Source organism: Musca domestica, unplaced genomic scaffold, assembly GCF_030504385.1.
Source record: "Musca domestica strain aabys unplaced genomic scaffold, Musca_domestica.polishedcontigs.V.1.1 48, whole genome shotgun sequence".
In the NCBI taxonomy this organism is placed as follows: Eukaryota; Metazoa; Arthropoda; class Insecta; order Diptera; family Muscidae; genus Musca; species Musca domestica.
This window is the reverse complement of record NW_026712340.1, coordinates 1,660,632-1,688,432: the sequence shown is the minus strand read 5'-3', so window position 1 is coordinate 1,688,432 and position 27,801 is coordinate 1,660,632. Positions and strand designations below refer to the sequence as shown.

The 27,801-nt window shown below is 33.2% G+C and overlaps 1 protein-coding gene across 2 annotated transcripts in view; it reads left to right on the top strand.

The window, feature by feature from the left end:
- LOC101895587 (putative fatty acyl-CoA reductase CG5065) overlaps positions 1–23,188 on the top strand; it is a 45,976-nt gene extending 22,788 nt beyond the window's left edge. Inside the window, exons 2-9 of one of the 2 annotated variants that reach the window (XM_005175980.4) lie at positions 61–262; positions 3,222–3,726; positions 19,508–19,706; positions 19,766–20,005; positions 21,752–21,883; positions 21,960–22,091; positions 22,150–22,268; positions 22,335–23,188. In XM_005175980.4, coding sequence (XP_005176037.1) covers positions 61–262; positions 3,222–3,726; positions 19,508–19,706; positions 19,766–20,005; positions 21,752–21,883; positions 21,960–22,091; positions 22,150–22,234 — 1,495 coding nt within the window. In that variant the 3' untranslated portion in view covers positions 22,235–22,268; positions 22,335–23,188. Of the gene's footprint in view, positions 1–60; positions 263–3,221; positions 3,727–10,563; positions 10,760–10,819; positions 11,060–11,119; positions 11,252–11,312; positions 11,442–13,825; positions 14,116–19,507; positions 19,707–19,765; positions 20,006–21,751; positions 21,884–21,959; positions 22,092–22,149; positions 22,269–22,334 lie in introns of those variants that run through there. The other variant, XM_005175979.4, reaches the window with a different exon arrangement.
- Positions 23,189–27,801: the final 4,613 nt, after the last annotated feature.

The following is a 27,801-nucleotide window of genomic DNA, read 5'->3' as shown; positions in this document are numbered from 1 at the left end:
CTTCTTATATAACTATTAGCAAAACTAATAATCATTTATCTTTTCTTTTTCTATTTACAGCAAATCGTCTGAACTGACACCGGTTCAACAATACTACAAAGGCAAGACGGTGTTTATCACTGGTGCCTCCGGCTTCATGGGCAAAGTGTTGTTGGAAAAACTCTTGTACTCTTGCTATGAGCTGAAAGAGATCATTATGATCTGCCGTGCCAAACGTGGCAAGACACCTGAACAACGTTTGGAGGATATGTGGAAATTGCCGGTAAGTTTGTGGATTTGTGATTTTTTTGCATTGGATAACAACCGATTAGAGATCAATGAGGTTTATACACTGTTGTCGAGGTGGGGTAGAGAATCGATAGGTCATTCAATAATAGATTATTTTGTGATACTTGTGATAATTAGAAAAATGATAAGGCTATGTTCACACTTATGGGTGTATTAAAGCATGAGAGAAGAGTCATAAGAAAACAAAGCCTGAAATAAAGGTGAGAGTACATAAAAGGCTTTTTTGGCTGGCTTAAGTCAACGGCTGGCTTATTCCTAGAAGAACAAAGGAGTTTTAGGTTGACTTAGTTCGATGTTGGCCCTACGGTCCTTTGTTCTTTTCCAAAGAAGCCAGTCAAAAAATCGTTTTATGTATTCTCACCTTAAAAATCCGTAAGGAATGTAAACCTATCGTTTTCGAGGGAAGTTTTTATTTAAGAGAGCTGTTCGTGGATCCGTTCTTCTCATGGGAAACCAGGGTTTCTTTATTTATTTTACTGCGTAAACCTACTGTATTTAACAGATCTTGCATGTTGCAAAATGATACAGGTAGCCGCATCAACACTGCTGCTGGTACAATGAGCTGTCAAAATATTTTTGGAATTCAAAATTATGAATGAAAAAATTTTCAAATTGATTAAATTTGTTGAAAAACTCAAATCATAACGACCTTTAACGGCGAAAGTATTAAAAACTTCAATTTAATATTTGTAGAAATTTTTAAATATTTTGGATACATCAATGTTCATAATTGGCGATACCTATTTGGCTACCTACCTATATTCTTCTACCCATGGCAAAACAATAAAGATAAACTCATTTGCTAAATTTAATATGGCAACCCTCCTTTTCTGACGAACTCGACGTTGTCGTTTTTTAATGAAATCTATTATCCTATCTAAAATATTTTCGTATGACGAGTGGCAGATTTTACAAGAATAATGAATAATCTTTTATTTTCGGCATTCCTTTTCACATAAAAATATATAGGTTCCATATCTAAGGAATACTAACTTTATTTATCTGTTCTTGGATTTAAACATATAAAGAGAAAGATTTCAACCTCTTCATATTAAGGAACGTTTTTTGGTGATGTTAGTTCTTGTACAGGCCTCGAATGACGTTTTATTTTAGGTCTGCCTTTAATATGTCTTTATACTTGTCCTTGGCGAACCCAAATTCAGTCATTCCATGACTTTTATAACCTTTAAAAGGAGTGAAAGTAAAAAGTACTTGTTCGAAAGTAAATGTAAATTTCTAACTAGCGTTACGCACATACTTAAGGAAGAACTATAAAGTTTACATTTGACAATGAAGGGGCAAAAAATAAAAAATAAATGGAATCGTATGATAGCATGATGCTAGGAACACAATTGGAGCGAACGACGAATTTTTTCGCGGCGTATGTTCGTCGTAAAAAATAAAAACCATATGTGTATATGGAAGTGCACACAATCACGGCGCCGGCGAAAATTTCGTCGGTCGCCGCGAACTCAATTAGCTTTATTTCTATTTCATACGCCGGCGAACGGCGACAAAACAGTACAAGGTGGCCATACTTGTACGAATTTTATGTGTTTTAGTAAATAAAGTTACTTTTTACTTAAAAATTTGTTATGGTCACTCTACTATCTGTTATTCGTATAAAAAAAAAACATAAATAATTTGTTTATTTATTTGTGCACTTGCGCCTGAGTGAAGATGGATATCAGTGAATTTATAATAGAAAAGATGGACATAACTGAAATTATAAAGAATTATGAGTTCTTGTATAATTTTCATTGTAGTCAACAAATGAGCAAAAAGTAAACAACTTCATCAGCTGTTTTATAATTTCGTCGGTATTGTGTTCCATACGACGAATTTTCGCGGCTCATTTTGTCGCCGCGTAGGGCGAAATTCGTCGTTCGCTCCAATTGTGTTCCTAACATGACCTGGTAATTGTACAATGGATACACCTTAGGAGGATATAAATGTTTTATTCCCTGGAACGTTTTTTAATTTTGTATTTGCAGTTGCATCAACGATTGGGAACATTGATATGTCAAAAATATTTAAACGTTCTTTCAAATACAAGTAGATTTTTATATATATTTTCTTATGCGTCGTCATTCGGAGGTTATTATAATTCGCATTTTCAACCATTTTTGCAAATTTAAATAATTTCTCATTCAACATTTTCAATTCCAAAATTGGTTTGACAGTTCAGTGTCCCAGCAGCTGTGTCGATGCGACTACCTATATTCTTCTACCATGAACATAACGTATGTCAAATTCATTGTAATTTCTCAATTATCAGCGTTATCCCTGACAATGATTTGTATTTAAATGTATTCTTCCATTTTAAATTTAAAATGAAAAAACAACGCTTAAAAACAAGACAAGGCAAGAGGGAAGAACTACATTTTAAAAATAATTCAATTATATGATAGTTTGAACCTGTTTGTTGTAGGGATATGTAAGTCGACTTTCGATTAATTGACTTTAGGATTTTAAATCACGTTTACATACAAAATCTACACCCGGTCTATCACGGTTAACGGGTTTACTAATTGTTTTTACCTTTGTTAACCGCAAAAAATGAATAATCACAAAAAATGCAAAGTCAAATTTATTGTGATTGGTCAATTATCAGGTTTAATCAGGATACAAATTTGTATGTAAAATTTAATGCAAGTTTACATAGTAAAATTCATTGAAATTTTTCAAAAATTCTAACTGGGTACATTTTGTACGTCAACTTGCCCTAGTGATCATAGTTTCTTTGAAAAAGTTTTTTGTAGGGATGTGTAAGTCGACTTTTTATTATATATCATTATTACGTTTAAATATCAATCAAAAATCTTAACTCGACTTTGTTTTGAAAAACCCAAATCTAAAATCGATTTCGAGAATATTATCATATTAAATTAAAATGTTTAACTAAATTAAATCTTTTTTCCGCCGATTTTTAGATTTTCCAACGCATCAAGGACGAAAGACCCGAAGTTTTGAAAAAGGTCACCATGTTCAATGGTGACATTACCCTCGAAATGTTGGGTCTATCCGAAGAAAACTTGAAACATGTTACCGAGAATACCAATATCGTTTTCCACATGGCTGCCACTTTGAAACTGGAAGGTAATCTTACCGATGCCGTCAACATGAACTTGGCCGGTACACGTCGTGCCATTGATGTTGCTCGTAAAATGAAAAATCTTGAAGCTTTCGTACATCTGTCGACGGCCTTCTGCAACTGCGATCAGGAAGTTATGTACGAAAAGGTCTATGATTTCCCACACAAACCTGAAGAATTGATGCGTATCGCCGAATGGATGGATGTGCCCACATTGGATGCTGTAACACCGAAATTGTTGCCACCTCACCCCAACACCTATACGTATACGAAACGTTTGGCTGAACTTTATGTTCGTGATCAATATGAAACAATGCCCGTGATTATTGCCCGTCCCAGTATCGGTAAGTCCAAAGATAATTTATTCTTGGGTTTAATTTTAAGGCTAACCGGAAAAAAGAAAGCTAAATAAAAAAACAAGGGAGGTTATTTGGTTTTGCTAGCTTTAAGACTTGCGGCTTTTTAGGTTATAAGAAAATGAAAGCGAGAAATTAATTCCCTTTTGCACTTTGGTGGTCCATTGCTTTAATATGTCGCGGTGCAGTTATGTGAAATAAAAAATAAAATGAACCAGAAAACCTGCTTTTACCACATAAGATTGCCATGCTAAAAATTATTTTAATCCCAAACATATTTTGTGTTGCTTTAGCAAGATTTTGTAGCGCGGAATACGTTTTCTTAAGAAAGCTCTGAATAGTCGAAAGGATGCGCATAGTCAAAATTTCTTACTGGGAAATTAAGGTGAGAATACATAAAACGCTTTTTGGCTTCCTCACAAAAGAACAAAGGAGTATTAGGTTGACTTAGTTCGATTTTGACCAAACGCTTCTTTGTTCTTTTACGAAGATGCCAGCCAATGACTTACGTTAGTCAAAAAAGCGTTTTATGTATTCTCACCTTTAGAAATCATCTAATATTCTTTAGAACAAATTTTGAAGGAATTTTTTGATACGGATAATTAAATTTTCCTAGAAGAAGAAATCGATGCTTTACATAAAAACCTAAGGGTGGGAATACATAAAGGGCATATTTGGCTGGCTTAAGTCATCGGCTGGCTTCTTCGTAGAGGAACAAAGGAGTTTTAGGTTGACTTAGTTCGATTTTGGCTTTTGTTCATTTCCGAGGAAGCCAGCCAGATGACTTAAGCCAGCCAGATAAGCGTTTTATGTATTCCCACCTTAAAAATACATTTCAAACACACTTTTTAAAATATTTCTGAAAATGCCTGATATGCCTTTTTACCCAACATTACCAACAATCCTCGTTTATACAGCTCTGTCCTGTTTACAAACGCTTAATGATGTGCTTGTGATTCTTTGTTCTTTTTCTCTTCTATGCTGACATAAAAGCTAATTTTATATTCCGAAAGCTTTCATAAAGCTTTGAAGAATTGATCTGTACCATACACATAACGTGAATTATCCCCCAATGCTTAACCTATGAAAGCTCAAGGCTTTGATAAAAAAAAAAAAAACAATTCCAGTAAAAAATCAAGATTGTCAACTATTTAACAACCAAAACCAACCAAATGCTTGCCCAAAAACAGATTTAAGTCTTTCCCTCAGCCTAATATCCCGCTGGGATTACCTAAAAGCTTGCCAAGAAAACTGAACACAATGAAAACGTTTCGAGCTTTTTCTACCATGCCTGCTTATTGTCAAAATGACTGTGAAAGGATTCAAAATTCCCAAAAGCTAAATGTAAGTGTCCATTAAAATGAAAAAAAAAGAAAAATGTCCTAATGTGCCCGGCCAACACTACCCACACGCTTCTCCCTGCTTTTGTCAAATGAAATTTGAAAATAACATAAATTTGTTCTTCAATCAGTCTTACCATCGGCCTTTGAGCCGCTCAATGGGTGGGTAGACAATCTAAATGGCCCAGTTGGTCTTATGGTGGGCGCCGGCAAAGGTGTCATACGCTCCATGCTCATCGATAGACGCCACAAATCGGAAGCCATACCTGTTGATTATGCCATCAATGGACTGGCTGTTATACCCTATGAATTTTGTACAAAACCAAGGTAAAGAATAAAGGGAGAAATCAACGTTTGTGTTCAAGCAAAGTTATTTCTTTTAGACCCCAAGAGGTGCCCGTCTATAACATAACCTGTGCCGAACGCCGTAAAGTGCCCTGGGGCGATGTTATTGATTTGAGTAAAAAAATCGGCTATCAATATCCCATGGAAACTGGCCTCTGGTATCCGGATGGTACCATAACCACCAGCCGCTTTTTACATCAGTTAAATGTTATACTCTTCCATTGGTTGCCGGCATATTTTATCGATTTTATATTGTTCTTATTGGGTCAAAAGCGTTTGTAAGTTTTTCTTTCCGGCTTTCTGTTTGGGAGATTTTTTTCATATATTCAAATCATTTTTCCAGTATGATACGTGTCCAGCAGCGTGTTCAAATCGGCTTAAAAGTTTTGCAATTCTTTACCATGCGCGCATGGGTTTTCAAATCGCCACGTTATGAAGCCTTGTGGGAGAATCTAAACGATCAGGATAAATTAATGTAAGAGTGGTGATGTTCTTTTTGCGGATTTTCCTGATTTTTGTGGAACTTTGAACCATTAAACATTGACAGTTTTTTTTGATACTTGTCTTTTCGGTATAAATTGCTTTAATACATTGCAACAGTTCAAGTAAATTCCCTTAAATGCTTATAATTCACATTCAATATTAAATGCATGAAATCAATGTTTCATCAGACGGCCTAAAAAATTTTACTCTTGGGTTGTAGCATGTGAACTCTCCTCATTATCGATTCAGCATAAAGTGGAGTACCCAACATCAGTTGGTTGTTGGCAGATGAAATTTCATTTAATTTTAATGTTTGAGTGTTTTAAACATAAGTTTTGCTCATGGTTCATGGATACATGGAATTACAGCCCTGAGGCTATACCCACTTCATGTCAGAATTATTAAAAATTATAGGTAACAAGTTGTTTTCATTTATTTGATATTTTTTTAAAAAAGCCTGGATATTCTCTCAAAAAAGTTGATGCTAAGTGTTTAATCTTTCAATTCCATGGCATATCTGGCTAATATTATTAATGCGCGCCCCGCAATTTAAGTTTCTTTCAATCATTGATTTTGAAAATATTTTGTATTTATTTTTTAAAATAACAAATACATACACAAAATTGACAGAACTCGGCCACACTTAGAAAAAAATTGTAATCAGTTGGGAGCTCTACCTTAGGTAGATGCATCAGTGCTTGGGAACATTAATATGTCAAAATTTACAAATTTTTAAATAATTTTTCATTCAAAATTGGTTTGACATTTCATTGTCTCAGCAGCCGTGTCGATGCGACTACCCATATTCTTCTACTTTGAATTTAAGAGAGTGCAAATACATATCGTGTTCTCTCCCACATCTTTTCTACCTGGACAAGCTTGGTCAAGTAAATAGTAATGATTACCAGCTGTTGAAGAATTCCCAACAACGATTGTCATTTTTACCGGGTTTTCGACTTCTTATTTTCAGGGCAAAATAGTTGTAGTAATGCCCAGTCGTTAAGCTGATTATTGCACTCGTAATGAAATATAAATACCACCTACAAAATCGCATTTTATATTTCCATAGTTAACTGGTTCCTTTTGGTGAACAGCCCATTTGAACTTTATTTTAGATCATTACGAAAGTTTACTTTTCATCAAATTTTAAGTATCGTGAGCTTTAGTTTCCGTTTGCTGAAAAACAACATTCATATTGGCAATGCGAAAATGATGCCAACCACCTGAAATGCGAGTTTTTATTTTCAATTTAAAGTTAATTTAAAAATTAAAGAACAAAGTTCCACAAAGTTCAGATTTAATTACGAACACCAGAGCTGCAGGCAAACTGAAGTGGTCAACAAACTGACATAATTCAGTAAATTTTTGTATTTAAAAAAAAACATACTACCAGTGATGCCTGAAGCTTGACATATGATGCCTAAAGTGGACTGAATGCAGAAAACCCCTATTCACACATGAAAGATATTCCTAAAAAATCAGTTCTTGGATGTGTGGATGAGGTCAAACAGAATAAAAGTGTTAATGCATAACACGCATGGCTGGTTTCTTCGTAGAAGAACAAAGCAGTTTAGGGTGGCTTAGTTCGATTTGTTCTTTTCCGAAGAAGCCAGCCGATGACTTAAACTAGGCAAAAAAAGCGTTTTATGTATTGCCAACTTAAGTTTTTGATTCGCCTACTTTGCCAAATCTTAAATCCCGAGCCACAGCTTTTATTTACATTTGGCAAAGCTGGCGTGGAAAAAGCTTTTATTCTGTCTCTGCTTTTAGATATCACTCTTTCTTTCATTATCATTTCAATAATTTTACAAAAAAAACCCTCTTAGTTTCAATATGAACATGGATACGGTTGAAAATTTAGAATTATATATGACAAGCTGTATACAAGGCGGTCGTCTGTATCTAATGAAAGAATCACCCGAATCTCTACCAAAAGCCAGAAGACAATTAAAAATGTAAGACACCTACCCCTTTCCCAAACCCCAAGAATTTTGAGAACTTTATTTAAAACAAATAATTTGTTTTTATAGGATGTATGTACTTGATCGAGCTTGCAAAGCTGTTATAATTTCTCTTCTCTCCTATTGGATCTACAATATATATCATAATTTAATTGCCGGCTGATTTAATGCTGATATTTTTTTTGTTTTATTTCTATTATATATTTTTATATGCAATTTTTTTTATTTAATATATATATTTTTTTAAAACGCTATATATTCATGTAACTAAAAAAATGCTTTATAACGGGTTATTGTTGTGTCGCCAAACATATTATTTTATTACAGTGTTATTAAAAATATAATAATAATTTACAAAAATTAAAAATTGTGTCCAATATAAATCGGGGTTAACTTATCGTGTTGTGTGTAATCGAAAGTAAATCACAGGAGTCTAAAATAAAAGAAAAATAACGTGTGGATAATCCCCTGAACAACTAACATGAATGGTATGTATTGCTTGAGGCAATCAAGTGTTAAAACCAAAATCTTTGAAAACACTTCCATTGACAATACACAAACCACACACGAACACACCAATGTACATTTAGATTGCAAAAATTATAAACTGTACCTACACTTTATCTCCTTTACTATCTTTTGTAGTTCTCTAGTTGTCCCCAATTTTCTCAACTCTTCAAAAACAAAACTCTTGAAACTGAACTGGAACATTTAATTTCTTCTTTTCTAAATCCTTTTCCACTCTTTGAAAAATACGAAAGAGCTATGTAAAATACATTATTTTATAATTTTATACATATTTGATTTCATGTGTGGCCAGGCCACTTGAGAAAATAGCTTTTTATAAGAAACGTGTGAACCACCTTTAGTTACAATGGTTCACGGCAAATAGCAAGGCTGCAAAATTGAGTTGATTTTTAAATATTTTCTTCTAAGATGGCATTCAAATTTTGTTGTTATAATTTTTTAATGATTTTTAATTAAACATTTTGAAATTCAAAAAATTTTTGACAGTTCATTCAACCATCTGTCAAATTTTTAAAAACGTTTTTTCAAAAATAAGTACATTTTTATAAGTTTTCTTATACAACACCAATCGCAGGTTGTTATGATATGCCTTTTTTCCAAAATTTTTTACAAATTTGAATAATTTTTCATTCAAAATTTTCAATTTCAAAATTGTTTTGACAGTACATTGTCCCAGCAGCTGTTTCCATTCGACTACCTGTATTCTTCTATCATGGGTAGTACGCTTCCCGTATTGTAGAGTTACCCTGTAAAATCAGCTGATCATCGCAGCATTAGTTAAAATATCTTTATGATGTAAGCCTGTTTACACGTACAGTAGATAAACTACTTTCTAAAACTTAAGGCTGGAAATACATAAAGCGCATATTTGGCTGGCTTAAGTCATCGGCTGGCTTCTACGTAGATGAACAAAGGAGTTTTAGGTTGACCTAGTTCGATTTTGGCCCTAGGCTCCTTTGTTCATTTCCGAAGAAGCCAGCCGATGACTTAAGCCAGCCAAATAAGCGCTTTATGTATTCCCAGCTTAAGCTCTTTGAAGCCGAGCTATTTGACATGTTTTTTACCTTTCTAAGACATTAAATAAGAAATTATGAATAAGTAGTAAAAACAATTAAAGATACGAGTTTCATGGTACAGATCCCTGTAGTTGTGTTCCAAATGAATAAAAAAATATATTTCCAAAAATACCAACGACACGTCATATTACACACACACACACAACAAAGACATATCTATTTCACACATAGGTATTTGTTGTACAATAAATCAACACTTTTGATAATTTGTTTGATGTTTCTGATCATTATTTGTAGCCTGAGCGGAGAGTGTCCGTTAAGCGTTGTATTAACATTTGAGGTGTCAACAAAACAATAACCACATGAACACAATGAAAGTTAATGCAACGCTTAACGCAGTTGTTCTGTCAAAGGGCAATGTAATAGCCACACTTTGCAATGATATGGTGTTGCCAATTGCTTAAAATGTACCACACTAATTTTTTCGTGATTGGCAACGCATTGAACATTTATTGGCCATTCAAATTAATTGAATTATTTCAATATATCTCAAACAAATTATGAGTTTTTATAATGTTTGAAGAAATTTTTCAATAGGTGAGACAAGAGCGAGATACTGTAAAAAAGAGTGAATAATAATAAAGCAGGTTTTTCAGGGGATTGATGGAAATAGAGAAAAAATGTTCTCATTCTCTTTTCCACCAAACCTAAAAACTCAATTTTTAATTACTTATTTGAACTTATTCTCACTTATTTCAAAGAGTTTCTTCAAGCTAAAACAATGTTTAAATACCTCTAAACCAAAATTTCCTTATTTTCCTTTCAAACTTTATTTTTTCCAAAATTTAAAAAAATAGTAATAAAAAACGCTTCTAACAAATGCTTTATTTCTATTTAATTGGTTTATAAACTAAGCTAACCCACATTCACACGTCATTAACACAAACGCAAAAACGCATTCACAAATCATAAACGAAAAATATTAATTCTGTGGAGAGGCTGTCAACGTTCGTCATCACCAAATAAAAAATGTGTATAAATGCTTCTGGTCATTATGTCCATATGAGTGTAAGTCTATTATTATCGATTCAATGTCGCACATTCTGATTTGCATTCTACGTCTCGTATCCCCTCTCCGCAATCAATCAACAGTATCGCCAGCTGCCTATGAGCCACTACCTGGTTGGGTTGACAATTTGAATGGTCCCACCGGTCTTATGATCGGTTGTGGTAAGGGTGTTATTCGTTCCGTTTTGGTTGATAAGAAAAACAAATCGGAACTTATTCCCGTCGATTATGCCATCAATGGTCTAGTTGTTATACCCTATGAATTCAATAAGGGTAAGAGGTAAGTTCATTTATCCATTTTCACAAAGGCTAGATAATTTATCATCGAATTTTAAATTAGACCCGAAGAAATCCCCGTCTACAACATCACCAATGCTGAGCATCGCAAGAAGGCCATTGGTGATATCATTGAAATGAGCAAACGTGTCAACGAAGCCTATCCCTTGGATGCTGGCCTTTGGTATCCCGATCCCTGCCTTACCACAAACAAATTGTATCATAAATTCAATACCATATTGTTCCATTGGTTGCCGGCGTATTTCATAGATTTTCTGCTGCTGATATTTGGTCAAAAGAGATTGTGAGTAGTAAATAGAGTTCGCATGAGATAATAAAAATAAATTGAATTATTTTTGTGTAGCATGGTTCGTGTCCACAAAAAGATCGCTACTGGCTTGGAAGTTTTGCAATTCTTCACCCTGAACCCCTGGTGCTTCAAATCCGAAAAATATGCGGCACTGTGGACCAATTTAACGGAAAAGGATAAGGAAATGTAAGTGAAATGATTAACGTCTTAATTATAACGAAAATATTTACTTTTGTTTAAATTTTAGCTTTAACATGAACATGGATCCCGTTCACACTGAGGAAGAATACATGATCAGCTGTGCCAAGGGTGGTCGTCTTTTCATGCTCAAGGAAAAGCCTGAAAACCAAGCCCGAGCTAGATTCCATTTGAAACTGTAAGTTAATTTTCTTTCGAAACCCTAAATGAGAAGAAGATTTGAACAAGAAAATGTTGTGTTAAACGTCATTTAAATATTTGAGCATTGTGCGAACACTTCTTTTGTATATTTGCATAATGCCATGTTCAAAATGGGCATTTAACGTTCACATCCATTTCCGTGTGGCCGTAAACTTAAAGACTTCCAAGTTTGGGTGAACGTGTGAACACCCCTTTTGTATATTTGAATAATGCCATGTTCAGAATGGACATTTAATGTGATACTTGTTTTCACTAATCTATTTGACGTATGTTCCCATGCATTTTCTGTTAAATAATTTGTTGTTGCTGACTGTGGATGGAAAAGAAAAAGGCTCGCGACAATCAGAGAAAATATATAGTCTTGGAAACTGTTTTATATTGTAGAAAAGAGTGAACTTTCAAATCCAGTGGAATTTGATATGTGTGTAGGTCGTTCAAGCTAACTACATCCTAACCAATGCCCTGTGAAAACGTGTCAAAGACAAAAAATCGCGTTGCCAACCACATAGAAAAAATAAATTAAATGTACACTTAGGCGAGTGGATTTCAACTCTCGATTCCCCTAAGTATACGCATGGTAGAAGAATATAGGTAGACGAATCGACACAGCTGCTGGGACAATGAACCGTCAAACCAATTTTGGGATGGAAAATTTTGAATGAATTATTACTAAAACTTGTAAAAATTGTTGAAAAACACGAAGTATAATAACCTCCGAATGATGTCGTATAAGAAAACACAAAAAAAATCTACTTATATTTGAAAAAAAAATCATATAAAAATTTTTGACATATCCAGTGTCCCCAAGCTTTGATGCATCTACCTGTATTCTTCTACCATGCGTATGCGTCAAGTGAAACCCACAGGATTTTAGAGTCGATTTCATTTGACGCAATGGATTTGACAGTTGAAATCCACTCGATTTAATAAGTCTAAACTTACATAAATGTGTCGACCTTAATCAGTCATTAGGAATAGGACAATTATGCGTCACTTTGAGATCCATGGAGTTACTTTTGCTCCGTTCATGCAATTTAAGTTGTTTTGACAAAGGTTATTAAATAGGCCATGGTAGAATTAAAAAGGTAAAGTAATTTAAAATAAGAAACCCCATCTCTGAATTTTATGCAATTTAGCTAGTCAAATTTTATTGTCTAGAAAGCGGGGCTACAGTTCTTTTACTATGAACAAGAATTTAACCCCAAGTTCCCATCTCTGCCTTGTGTATATACAATGGATCAATAAATATAAACTTTGACAATGGATAGTTGTTAAATGAATAATTTTGAAAAATATGGAAATATTTTTAATGCATTACTTTACCTCCTTAATTCTACCATGGTACGGACCATTATATTTTTATCCCAGACACTATGTTTGGGGTTGCCAAAAAACACGCATGTTATTGATTCTTAGCTGGTTGGCAACGCTTCCGTTATGCCCATAGGCGTGCATATGCAATGCATTTTGACAGCACGGAGAAGATCAGCTGACCGTGTGTTAGTAGTATTCCAGTTAATTAAAATTCCTTTCTTTGTATTGAGAGCTATCCACGCTGTATCGGGGCATGGACTCGTAGTTTATTGTGAAGAAATTTCCTCTTTATGTATGTGGCCTATCTATATCTCTCGATGTAAAATCTAACGTGGATCAAATTCAATGGCAAACATTTTTGAAATACATCAAAAATTGAAAGTACTCTGTGAAATATCGGAATCTCTAGAGTTTGCTGAAAGTATATACGCCTAAAATTATGCACTCGAAAATAGGAACACTAAGCTTGTGGTTGCCAAAAAAAGGCATATTATTGATGGTTGGCATCGCTTTTGTTATGCTACGGAGAAGATCAGCTGACTTTGTGTGAGTAGAAGAACTGAAGAATTCTTTTCTCTGTATTGATACGCGACGATCATGATAATCGATTTCCTTATACTGGACCTCAGGTAATGTTTACACTTACGCTCTTGATCGTGATTAATTTGAATTTATGAAAAAATATACGTCAATTAGATAAACATAGTATTTTGCTTAAAAATGTTAAATATAAATAAACGTAATTTGAGAACATCTTATTGTCAAAATGTATAGTTATACACAGAAATCAGAGATGGGATCCTGTTTCTTATTCAGTGAAATTTTGAAAAATTAAATTACAGAAATACAGAGATGGATAGTCTTTTATTAAATGACTTTACCTTGTTAATTTTACCATGATTCTAAGTAACAAATCACCTATTTAAACTTTACCTTGACTTTTTTTGTTCAAATCTTATTCTTTATTTTCTTTTTGCGTACTAAACCTGCTTAAAATCTCTAACTCTCTTTAAATACCTAACTCTAATTCTCTATTTTCTCTTCCAGCATGTACATCCTCGATCGCGTCTGCAAAACCTTTATTGTCTATTACTTCTTTAAATATTTATTGAAGTGGACCGGCGTTTTAGATCTCTTCTAAATTATGTCTTACAGACACTTATAATGCTCAGCGATCGCTGAACAATTTCATATTTTTGCATTTATTTCCCTTTTTCCAATTTGTTCTAAATACTTTTAATTCTTTTTCTTTATTCTTTAGCCTCATTTAAGTAATATGCCTTATATGATATTAACACAAAAATAATTAGTTTTAATTAATTTAGGCATTTGTAAAAGAAAAAAAACAAAAGGTCGAAGAAATGTGTATATTTTGTATGTTGATGGTAATAAAAAAAAATTAAAAAGAAGTTAATGTATCCTTATTTGATATGGAGGATATCGTTTTGGTGTTTTATTATTTTTTCATTTATTTTTAATGTTTTTAAAAATGATTCAGTTACTATATAATTAGAAAATACTCAATATGTTATATTGAATAACAAATACACGCTACATCTAATATGAAGCGGTTTTTAAAATATTTTCTAGCACGTCGAAATATAGAATTATACTCCTGAAAGATATAGGTTTAAACGGGCTTGGGTAGGCTAATTACATCTTTTGCTCGGTATAGTTATCAAATAATAAATGTCAATGTTCCGAGCACCATCTACTACCATTAATTCATTTAGCAAAGATGTAAGAACTTTCTAACATATGATAGACCTGAAAATAAATTCCAAAAATCATACAGGCTAAAGATCGGCTAAAGAATGGCTTATTTAATTATTCCGGTGTATTTTCGCTTGAAGTATGCCTATCACATTATATTCCTAAAACCAACAATCGCGCACAAATTATCATATCAAGGTGGCGCTCGTTACAACCTATAGTACAAAACCAATGATTTTGTTGCTAAAATCCAGTTCATGCTGAATATGGGGTATATGAATGATATCCAAAATAGTGGAATTTTAAATTTCCTATCCAACGAGAACATGACAAATATTTCTATAATCATCAGCAATCTATTCACTCTGTACCGAGGCATGGATTCTTGTGAGGATATTTCCTGTTTATATTGTGGCCTATCTATTATCTCGATGTAAGATCAATGGCATACAATTTTGAAATACATCAAAAGTTTAAAGTTCAAAACGTCTACTTTTTGAACCACGGTTTTCTTGACCTTAAAATCGTAAATGTCATTCCAAATGGGAAAATAGTCGGATGAGAATAGCTAATAACATGCTACTATGAAGACAACGTAGGCTAACTTTGAAAAAAAAAATTCAAGTATAGAGGTCTACCTGTTTGACTTGTAATGTCAGAATTGCTATCAAAACAATCAAAAAACCAAACAACTTGTTGCATTGATTTTAAATAAAAAATTGAAAACCACAAAAACTGAAAATGTCAAAATTTCTTTTCAAAACTATATTCTATATATTTCTAAAGGTTTATTTCGCTACAAAAACTGTAGATTTTGTCGATGCAAATATTGCAATAAGCATTTTGAAAATACCCGAATTTGTATATTTACTGACAACAATTTTTTGAAAGTTTCAACATTCGAAAAAAAACATTCAGATTTAGAAGATTCATGGCTGGTTCTTCGTTACTACACGAGTTTTCAAGAGTTTTAAATATAAGAGAGCGGGGGCTTGATTCTTATTCAATGAAAACATGAAATAAAAAGAAACGTTTCCTTTCACATTCAAGTAGAGGAGGAATTGGGGTCCTGACCTATTTTGAGGTGACATTCGCAGTTGGGTTTGTACCCTTCACCATAATAAATTGTTGTCATGCATTTAATTATTAACCAAATAAATCAAAATAGATATTTTGTCATGTCTGTGTAAACGTAGCTAAACAGAAGATCATTATCAGCCTTTTCCACGATATCGAAAGAAAATTTGTGCGAACGAAAGCCAGTCACTCACTTTCGTATCAGAAAGCGTTCCACTAACATACGTTCGCATAGTCTTACGTGACTTAGTATTGCTAAATATACTTTTGAAAAAAATAATCGCGAAATTAAACAAAAAAGCGCCAAAATAAGAGATTTAAATGCGAAAAGGCTATAAAAAATACAACCAAACGTAAGCTGACTCTGCCTGAACTGATAATTCAGCTGTAAACAAACAAATTGCAAATAAACAAACAAAATAATATTCCGAGTTTCCCAAAGATTATGCTCAAGTTTTTTGCGTTTAAAAAAATAATATTTCTATTGCCCTATATTTTATGAATAATGTGAAGGAGCCTGATGCTTCCAAATATTGGGACTCCTTTGGCGAATTCAGGACAAAAATTATATTTGTTATTGACAATAATAATTGTCCTTATTAGTTTTACTTACCTTTTTGTTTTCATTTTCAAGCATAGCAATATTTATGTTGAAAAAATTCTCCTAAATTATAATTAGACGACAGCAATCACACAAGTGACTGATTTTGACATTTATGTTCGCATGCGTGCGAAAGAAAAAAATAGAGGAACGCAAAATTACACTGAAATGCTTACGTTTTCGTTCGTTTTAATGTTCGCAAAATTTTTCGTTCTGATGGATTTTAGTGGAACGGAAATCAGCTGTTTGTCATGTAAAAGGCATGCGAATTTAGGTGATGCATCAACGCTTGGGAATATGTAAAAAATTCTAGAATGTTTTTTATACCCTACACCACAAGGTGGTCAGGGTATTATGTCTTGCATGTCTTCTTGATGATCTGCATAGAATCGCTTTCTGAGTTGATTTATGCATGTCAGTCCGTCTGTCCATGTATTCTTGTGAACAAAATGCAGGTCGCATTTATTATCCGATTGAGATGAAATTTTGCAAACAACATTTGTTTGGCCCAAGGACGAACCCTATTGAAATTGGAGATAATCGGTAAAAATTTAGATATAGCTCCAATATATATCTTCGTCCGATTTGCCTTTTATTGTGCACCAAACGTGTAATATCAGCCCGAAAAGTATGGAATCTTTCACATACAACCAAATTAGGCCTGAAAATAAGTATGCCAAATTTTATCGAAATCGGTTCAGATATAGCTATAGCTCCCATATATATTGTTCATCCGATTTGTTATTTTTGTCCTCCGCAGCCGTAATATGCACTCTGTAACAACAATATTTGGGGAAATATATCAAATGCAGCTCAGAAATACCTTTGCTAAATTTTATCGAGATCGGTTCAGATTTGGATATAGCTCCCATATATAACTTCGTCCGATTTACCATTTATTGTGCACCAAACGTCTAATATTTGTTCAAATGGGATGGAATTTGGCACATACGACCGAATTTAGTCTAGAAGGTAGTATGCCAAATTTGGTGAAGATCGGTTCAGATATAGTTATAGCTCCCATATATATTGTTCATCCGATTTATTGTATTTGTTACCCACAGCCGTAATATGCACTCCGTAACAACGATATTCAGGGAAATATATCAAATACAGCTCAGAAATGTCTTTGCCAAATTTTATCGAGATCGGTTCAGATTTGGATATAGTTCCCATATATATTTCTATCCGATTTCAAATTAATTTCGCACCAAATGGGCAATACAAGTCCGAATTTAAAAGATTCAAATGCTTCGGCATATTTAGTCCTTTGAATCTTAAATTATAATTATAATTATAGCGTGTATGATTGAATTCTCCCATAAAAACTTTTAATTATTAAGTGGAGCTCAACTAAATTAGCAAAGTGGTGTAGGGTATCATAAAATCGGCCCCGCCCGACTTTAGGACTTTCTTTACTCTTTTTTTTCAAAAATTAAGTAAATTTTTATAATTTTCTTATAATACACCAATCGGAGGTCGTCATATTATTAATTTTTCAACAATTTTTACAAATTTGAATAAATTTTCAATCTCAAAGTTGGTTGGATATTGTTCATTGTCTCAGCAGTTGTGGTGATGCGCCTATATGTATATTTTATCATGGTTTCATCATTGAGACATATCAAAGAGTGTGAAACCTCCCAGCGCTACTTATATTAACTTATTTAAGTTTACACAACAGGTGGCGCTACTAAGCCATCACAATAGACTAATTGATATATTAAACAAGTAAAAAAACATTAAGTTCGGCCGGGCCAAACTTTTAATACCCTCCACCCTAGGGTAAAAGAACATTAGAAGAAATGTGGCAAAAAACATTAAAATGCCGAATATCGGGAGGTACCGTTATATAGGGGCTACACCAACACGTGCACCTATAATTACAATGTTTCGCCACACGAACTAGGACCCATTATGACCCACAAATACCAACTTTTACACAAATCAGTGAAAAAATGTGGCATAAATCATCAAAATACCGAATATCGGGAGGTACCGTTATATGGGGACTATACCAGAACGTGGACCTATACATGCAATGTTTTGCCACACGCTCAGGGACCCGTTGTGACCTACAAATACCAATTTTCAGATAAATCCGTGAAAAAATGTGGCATAAATCATCAAAATACCGAATATCGGGAGGTACCGTTATATGGGGACTATACCAGAACGTGGACCGATATATCTCATTTTCAATACCAACCATCCTAGAGACAATACACACACTTGTGCCAAATTTCAAAGGTCTACGTCAAATAATGTGGGCTCTATCGTGATTTCAACAGACAGACAGACGGACAGACAGACAGACGGACAGACAGACAGACGGACAGACAGACAGACAGACGGACATCGCTAAATCGTCTTAGAATTTTATGCTGATTATGAATATATATACTTTATGGGGTCTACGACGAATATTTAGAGGTGTTGCAAACGGAATGACAAAGTTAATATACCCTCCTACCCATGGTGGAGGGTATAACAAATCGTTACATTTGAAAGGCACGTGTCGTGAAAAATGAAGAGAAATGAGATTTGGGCAGCTGGAGCCAAAATACTAAATTTGTTTTGAAATCATGTTGTAACAAAAAATATGTAAATATTAATAACATAACCTAAATAATTATTACAAAAGTTGTTTCTCCACAAAAGTTATTTACCTATCATCTATTGAAATAGTTATGATTATTGATACGAATGTTAATTTTTTCATATCACTTATCAAAGAATGTCTTTGTAGTAAAAAAAGTAACGGCAACTACAAAACATATATTCTGGCATTGAGCCTTTTTCTGGATAGATGCATTCTTAGAAAAATAATAAAGCAAAGTGCTACCTAATTCAAAGGCGTCCCTTGAAGTTCTTAATTAAAGGCTCTATCAGACGAAATGTTTTTACACATGCAATGTCAAGATGCATGCATTGTGTGATACCTGAACGACATTTCAGTTGTAAAATGGATGAGTTAAACACAAACGTACTTTTTCGATCACAGCGAGCCTTATTTAAAGCGGACCAAATATATATTAATCAAAAGCCTTGTTTATTTGTTGTGTAAAAATATATAAAAATCAATTTGCGGTTAAAAAATTTGTTAATAAAATTTGCTATAAAATTCAGTATAAAAACATATTCAAGTTTGTGACAGCAAAAAATATGAGTCACATGCCAAATAACAATTTGGATACTGAAGACAATTTATCCAGGTTAAGCTATATAAAACATGAGTCAAAATGTAACTGAATCATTCTTCACTTTTTGATTTGTCACAACTCTTTTACCAACCCAACTAACTTGTCACTTATTTTTATTTAAAAAATCTTAAATAGTCTCACCCGCTTACAAAGATCCCCTTCCCGGTTGGGTTGATAGCTTAAATGGACCCGTTGGTGTTATGACAGCTGGAGCCCGTGGTGTCTTGCGTTCAATGATGTGTGATGCCACCCTGGAAGCTGATATGATACCCGTTGATGTGGCCATTAATAATATTATTGTAATACCCTATGGATTCTCTCAATACAAGGAGAGGTATTTTCTTTAAGACTGTACTTAATTCTTCATTAAATATTTTTTTTTTATTTTGATAGACCCAAAGAGATACCTGTGTACAATTTGGTATTGCCGGACAAATGCCGCAAACAATGGGGCTGGATCCTGCAGAGAGGTGTTGAACTCAATGAAAAATATCCACAGTCATGGCCATTGTGGTATCCGAATGCAACACTCACGCTGAACAAACACTATCACATGTTTAATATGATATTCTTTATGTGGCTGCCGGCGTTGTTAATCGATGGTCTGCTGACAATTATGAGAAAAAGGAGATTGTAAGTAAATATGCGAGTAGAAGAGTAGGCATATGACACAAAGCAAAAACCCTTAAAAAGTGTATAATAGCGCGTTTTGTATTATAAAAGATCATAGGCCGGTTATTACATCTTTCCGATAGATAAAAAATGTATGTTGTGGGACAAATTAATCGTTTTTTTTTGTTTTTACAAGTTTAATTTAAAGATGAACTGTCCGATTATCTTTTAACGAATGTTGGTCTGTGTTAGTTTTGGTCAATTCCCAACGAAGCGCTTGCTTGAGGTGATAGACATTCTGGTATTTTTTTTAGTGCCAACCTTGCTTTCCAAAATACTCCAGACACAATAGTCCAACGGATTGGTATCCGGAGATTTTTGAGACCATTGTGCGCTGGAAGTGAATCGAGGAACCTCATTTTGAAACCATTCTTGGGTGGCGCGTGCTGAGTCTTGTTGGAATGTCCAAGGTCTGCGTCAAAAATGTTTGCGTGCCCAAGGCTTTAATACACCCTCCAGAATATTTTCGCGATAATATTCGGCATTTATTCTGATGTCACGATCGATTAATACGAGCGGAGAGCGACCATCGGCTGTTATGGCGGCCCAAACCTTCACCATGGCCGGCGCCTGAGTTCAGGTGGCCAACCGAAGGTGAACATTTGCAGTTGACCTCTTTGACAAGTGAACACGATCATTTTGCTGGTCATCAGAGAAAACCAAATTCGGCAGTTCACAACTTTCGGCCAAGCGAAGCAACTCCTTAGCTCTTTTGAGTCCATTTTATCTCTGCTGCGGTGTAAGTTCTTGCACTTTTTGGAATTTCAATGGCTTTATCCCGAGCTCATTTTTCAATATTTGCTGAATGAAATATTGCGATATAATGAGCTGTCACTGGAATAATTTTAACAGCTGTCGGACAAGTGGCTTAGAAATGACAGCAGTCTGAAGTTGGTTGTAATTTTTTCATCTCACCTTGTAAATTTAACTTATGGTTTCCACAGTCACATTTTTTGTGATTTATCAATTATCACAGTTAACCCGGATAAAGGTTTGTATGTAAACGTACTTTAACTTATTATTCCCCGAAAGAGTAATTGTGCGATTTTTAATTACATTGTCCCGTTTTCATATTTTTCTTTATAGTACAGTTATGTTGTATTTTAAGGAAATTAAAGTATAAATATCACATTATCGGGTTTTCATTATTACATTTTCCTGTTAAAATAAATGATTTTTTACGGACATATGGCAAGGTTTTCGTAAATGTAACTGGTAGTCACTGCATTTTTTCACAGTGGCATCTTTATTTTAATCTAAAAATTATAAAAAAAAGAATTTTTTAATTAATGTCGTGAAATAAATCTATATTTCAGTGCTTCAATATAAAATAAACGATTTGCGTTATTCATTTTTTATTTAAATAAATTTTGCTTTTATTGCCATATTATCAATATAAAATATTATCAATATAATATCAATATAAAATATGGCAACACACACTTAACTAAAATGTGTAATAACGAAATTATTTATGTGTCCGACAACATCAATTTTTATCTATCAGAAAGATATAGCAACCGATCACATTTTTTTATAACTTCTCCCCAACAACATTTAATTTTAAGTAAAACATTTTTTCCTCCTTCGGCATGGACGCACAACATTTGTCTGTGGCAAAATTACATTATTGTTTATGGAAGTGATTTTACGTCAATGATTGAACTGTTTTATTAAATTATGTTGTTATTGTTCTTATTTTTATAGCATGATTCGAGTACAAAAACGCATTGCTGTCGGATTGGAAGTTTTACAATTTTTCACCACAAGAAAATGGGATTTTCGTAATGAACGTTTGCTACAAATACTGAATAGTCTGTCGCCAAGGGATTTAGAAATGTAAGAAAAAGGGACATAGAATTCAATTCATTGTTTAAATCTATTAATATTTTCCTTTGATATTGTCTCAAAATAGATTTGAAGTACAAGTGGAAAATCGTGAATACGACATTGAGGGATATTTGGTGACATGTTGTCTTGGTGGTCGTCAATACATTAACAAAGAGCCATTGGAATCGTTGCCCAGAGCTAGAATTATTTTCAAGTGGTATGTTGGGGTTTTTTCGTAGCACCATTTTAAATTAATTTTTTCAAATTTCTTTTAGCATGTACGTATTGGATAGAGTCTGCAAAGCATTGATTTGTGGTTGGTTCTTCTATTGGTTGGCATCGAAAGTTGGATTTTTTTAAACAAATGCAAGCTGATGACTCTATGTAAATAAAGGTGGGTTCCAATGTCACGATCTGTGGTTTCGTTTTTATATAACTTTTTCTCTTTTACATTATTTAGATCAATTATTTCAACTCGAACAATCATACGTATAGTCTGATCCTTGTACAATCTAAGACATGAACATAGCTCTGGGAATACAGTTACAAATCCATTTATTTTGTGCAATATGGCTAAATATGGTCACATAGGTTATAACTCATTTAATAATGTAAAGAAACAATACTCTCAATTCAATTTTCTCTTTATAGGATATTAAATCTTATATTTTCATTGCAATCCATGTATATACATTTTATAGAAACCATGTTACATTTAAAAATATTTATTAAAATAAAAATCGCCAGAAGTGAGAGTAAAACAGATCAAAGCTTAAAAAAATGATTTCGGCGTTGCCATTTTTGTCTTACCGTGAAAATGCAACACTGTTGCCAACTAAAAGTGGCAACAGTGTTGTACCATGGCCCAATTATAAGGTCTTCCTTCGAGCGAATTAATCTAAAACAGCTGTTATTTTATCAGATGAAATGTCAAATTTCATGCTAGAGGCGAAAATAAACATTTTCGCCTTGACAGAAGATTTTTGTCGCGAATTTTTAGAAAGAAGATTTTTGTGGCAACAATTTTTAGAAATTTTAAATTTAATTGACAGATAGTTTGGAAATCAGCTGAGCTGGAAGGGGAACTTATACTTGGATCATGTGTTGTACGATTTAAACTTTGATCTGTTTTAGCCCTGACTCGCCAATCGGATGTGTGAAATTAAGAAAAATAAATTGTTATTAAATAATAAGACAACCCCGATTTCAAACTCCCACTTCAATATTATGTATCTTTTGTAACAAACATGAATCTCAAACTAAATATAATTATTTGTATTTTCTTTTTTGTTTTTATTGTTGTTTATAAACATATGTATACATTTTTGTTCTTGATGTTGTTATTGGTGAAGGCCGCAATTTTGTTTGTGCATGTAAATGTTGTAAAAACAAAGAAAATATCAACTGTTATCAAAGTGTAATGTCTTGTTATTGTAAATATTTTCACATAACAGATATATTTTAAGATTATCTTATAGACAAATAAATGTAAGTAAATTAAAAAAAGATACAAAATATAAAATGTTTTATTTCGTAAATACTCGAGGGCTACAATTTATAAAACTTATAAAGGCAAGTTTACACGGCGTGTTAGAGGCATATGTAAATTGGCATTTTATGCCATAATGTTAGCGCTTGGCAGCATAGATATGTTAAAAAATTTTAATATATTTTCAAATACAGGTAGTCGCATCGACACAGCTGCTGGGACAATGAACTGTCAAACCGATTTTGGAATTGAAAATGTTGAATGGAAAATTATTGAAATTTGTAAAAATTGTTGAAAAATTCATATAATGGGTGGGGGGCTCATACCAAAACGTGTACCTGCACAGACAATTTTCTGTCATAGGATGCAGTATCCATGACGAACTTCAAATACCAAATTTGAAACAATTTCGGTGAATAATGTCGCTAAAATCATCGAAATACCGAAAAACGGGAGGTACCGTTATATGGCGGCTATATCAAAACGTGGACCGATAAATCTTATTTTCAATATCAACCATCCTAGACATAATACAAATTGTACTGCCAAATTTTGAATCTCTACGTCAAATAATGTGGGCTGTATCGTGATTTCAACAGATAGACAGACAGACGGACATCGTTACATCGACTTAGAATTTTATACTGATCGTGAATATATATACTTTATGGGGTCTACGACGAATATTTATGGGTGTTACAAACGGAATGACAAAGTTAATATACCCTCCTTTTTAATGTGGAGGATATAATAAGGTGTATCTTCTAAACCTTCATCATGTTGTGCTACTAGTAAAAGTAAATTTCGTACTTCCAAAATATGTGCTCTAGTATAAAACTGATCCTTTTTCAATTTGCAAATTCATTTACTTCTTTAAACTAAACAATTTCTCACTTTCTGTACTCTTCACAACAATTAATATAATATAGAAAAGAAGAAGAAGCAGAATTGATCAGCTGTCATTGTTTCTTCTTCTTGTGGTGAAATGGGGACTGAAGACACATAACCCCAGCCCTTCTATAGGGATGTGACTCAGAATGACCCTTATTGGGACTTTAGCTGGACCTACACAAACATTTTTGCTATGTCATATGCATGGTAGAGGGTTAGGACTTGCGAACATTGAAATTTCAAAAATAAATTGCCAAAAAAATTAATTTCAAATTTTTTGCGAAGCCATTCAGATTTTATTATGATATGTGTTTTAACAAATTTTAATAATTTTTCATTCATTTTCCAAAATCTTTTGACAGTTAATGTTTCATCAGCTGTATCGATGCGGCTACCTATATTATTGTATCCTGGCCATATGTACTAGATACATACAATACATGGAACAGCAAGTCCCAGCTGATGTGACTCTATTGTAATACTAGTGTCAAACTAGATATGACGTTTTGTGATATAATCCCATTTCTTGATATGCAATAGGTATACCCTTTTTTGATATAAAATTTCACTGCAGGGCAATGTGAACATATTTTTTGCCAAATAATAGAAAAAATCGCCGTTGTACTTAACAAAACGCCATAGGCGATAGTTCGGAAATTTTTTTGCGGTTAAGGAACTGCGACACCACCTTACACAATATATTCGTATATTTCATGTTTCCTAAAATTGCAAAATGGGGAATACTTTGTGTATGTATGCTGCTTGGTTTCAACTTGAAAGAGATGTTGTCTCTTCTACGATTTTCTAGCGATTGCTCGGAGTGTTGATAGATTAGGACCAACAGCTAACAACTATACATTCAGGGGAATGATGTGAAAGTAATAAAATTAAATATTTTAAGAACTATTCTTCTGAATTTTCAATTTAATAATCCTAATTCCAAAAATGGATATTTTTGAATTTAAAATAATTTAATGAGAATTAATTACTTTGTTTAAATTTTTGGACATATAACTCTGACACTTGTTTGTATTACGTACAAAAACAAGTTTGTATGTGGTTGTTGTTACGATTGTGGTACAACAACACTTGCTGTTACCTGTATTATTCTACCATGCATACAATATGTCAAAGATAAAACATAGATGGCGTTCTTTAAACTGCCCATCAAGTTCAAGGAAAAGTCCGTTTCAAAACAATCTTTCATTACAATACAATGTAGCACTCTTTAATTTTAATTAAAAAATAAAATTGGATAAAAATAATCTGATGTAAATTACTTACTAAATAATGCTAAATATTTAGACAGACAATAGTGTGTTTGCATACAAAACCTCTGCGCGGATAAACTCCGATAATTGACCAATCACAATACTAATTCTGAGCCCAGTAATGCTTTATGTTAGTATGTACATTCCATATCGGATTTGAAATAAATCCGTATTCTTGTGTGGTGAATATGGTTGAATACATCCGGTTTAAGCAATAAATAATGTCGGTTAATGCGCATAAAATTTTGCATCTAAACGCGCTATAACCCGGATAGAGATTTTGTATGTCAACGAACTTTGAGGCGCCTTAAAATAGGCTCACCAATTTATACATGATATAATAGGAGTGTTCGTATACTCTATAATTTGACCAGTAAGTGAGAGCGAAATGAGAGAGACAAAATTCCCCAGTAAGAATATAATAGGATGATGAGATTTTCGGTTTATTTATGCGTCAAATTCAGCTAAAAAATGTGCATCCGTTGATGATGAAAATGCAGGAATCTTTGTGTTGCAGAGGGAATCTTTGTATTCCGGGTGAGTACACTAAGACAAGTTTTCTTTTATTATTGATAATTTTTTGTAATGAAAATATAAAATGCATAGAAATAAAGTACATCAAAATATTTGCATTAAATTTGCCTTAATGGATCAACTGTCCGTTTATTTTTAAACTGTTTTCGTTAGAGAAAAAATCGATTTTTTCTCGGTAATTTCTTAATGCTAGCTTCTACATTGTGTTATAGTCATGTGTAAAGGGATTTTTTGACATTTAATAATTAATGCTTTTGACACATACTTTTAACCGCGCCCAGCAATTTTTAAACTTAAAGGAATATATATGTATATACTTTATAAAATATATCCTGTACAATGCTACATAGTGTAGACATATTACATTTATGTTGCACTCATACTATAAATATTTTAATGTATACGATACTATAAAGCGTTTTCTTTCAGATAACAAATTGTGTGAAGCGCCTTAAAGTATGGAGTGGAGCTTAACATGTGTCTCTAACATTATATGTAAACGAGCCTCTAGTTAGTAAATGCATGGTAGAAGAATATAGGTAGATGCATCGACGCAGCTGCTGGGACAATGAACTGTCAAACCAAATTTGGAATTAAAAATGTTGAATGAAAAATTATTTAAATTTGTAAAAATTATTGAAAAACGAGTATTATAATATCCTCCGAATGACGTCGTACAAGAAAACATATAAAAATCTACTTATATTTGAAAAGAAATTTAAAGTTTTTCGACATATCAATGCTCCCAAGCGTTGATGCATCTACCTGTATTCTTCTACCATGAGTAAATGTTATTATAAAAGTAAACCAACCAACCTAATTATTACAAGGTAACAGCCATGGTAGAAGAATATCGGTAGATCCAAAATTTTTGCAAATTTATATAATTTTTCATTCAACATTTTAAATTCCAAAATTGGTTTGATGGTACAATGTCCCAGCAGCTGTGTCGATGCGACTACCTGTATTCTTCTACTATGTTTGTATACGTAAATAAGCAACAACCATGGTAGAAGAATATAGGTAGACGCATCGACACAGCTGCTGGGACATTGTACCATCAAACCAATTTTGGAATTTAAAATGTTGAATGAAAAATTATATAAATTTGCAAAAATTGTTGAAAATGCATATTATAACAACTCCCTGTTGGCGTCGTATAAAACAAACAAAATCTACTTATTTTTAATAAAATATTAAAAAAAATTGACATATCAATGTTCTGACGCGTTGATGCATCTGCCTATATTCTTCTACCATGTATACAACACAACCAAAAGAGGATACAAAAAAGTGGCAAATTTGTATCTCAATGAGCTGTTACCATGGTAGAAGAATATAGGTTGTAGCATCGACACAGCTGCCGGTACAATGAACTGTCAAACGAATTTTGGAATTGAAAATGTTGAATGAAAAAATTTTTTAAAAAATACAAGTCATAACAACCGCTAATATACTTTTATATCGGACCACCCTATTAATCTACCACACGCAATGTTTTATCGATTCCAATTTTTATCAGTGTTGGCTAGATGTAAAATAGCAAAACAAAAACCAAAACCTACCAATCAAGTTAGCATTGATATTTTGAAAGTAATTTGCTCGTCTTTTACACAGGGTCCCAAAGCATCAATAAAGCAAAAATTAAAGCGAAAGAAAAGACAATGGCCAATAACTGTTACGCATACCCAAGCTCTATTAATGAAATGCCCAAAAATGTTTGGCAAGATATTCATTCGCAT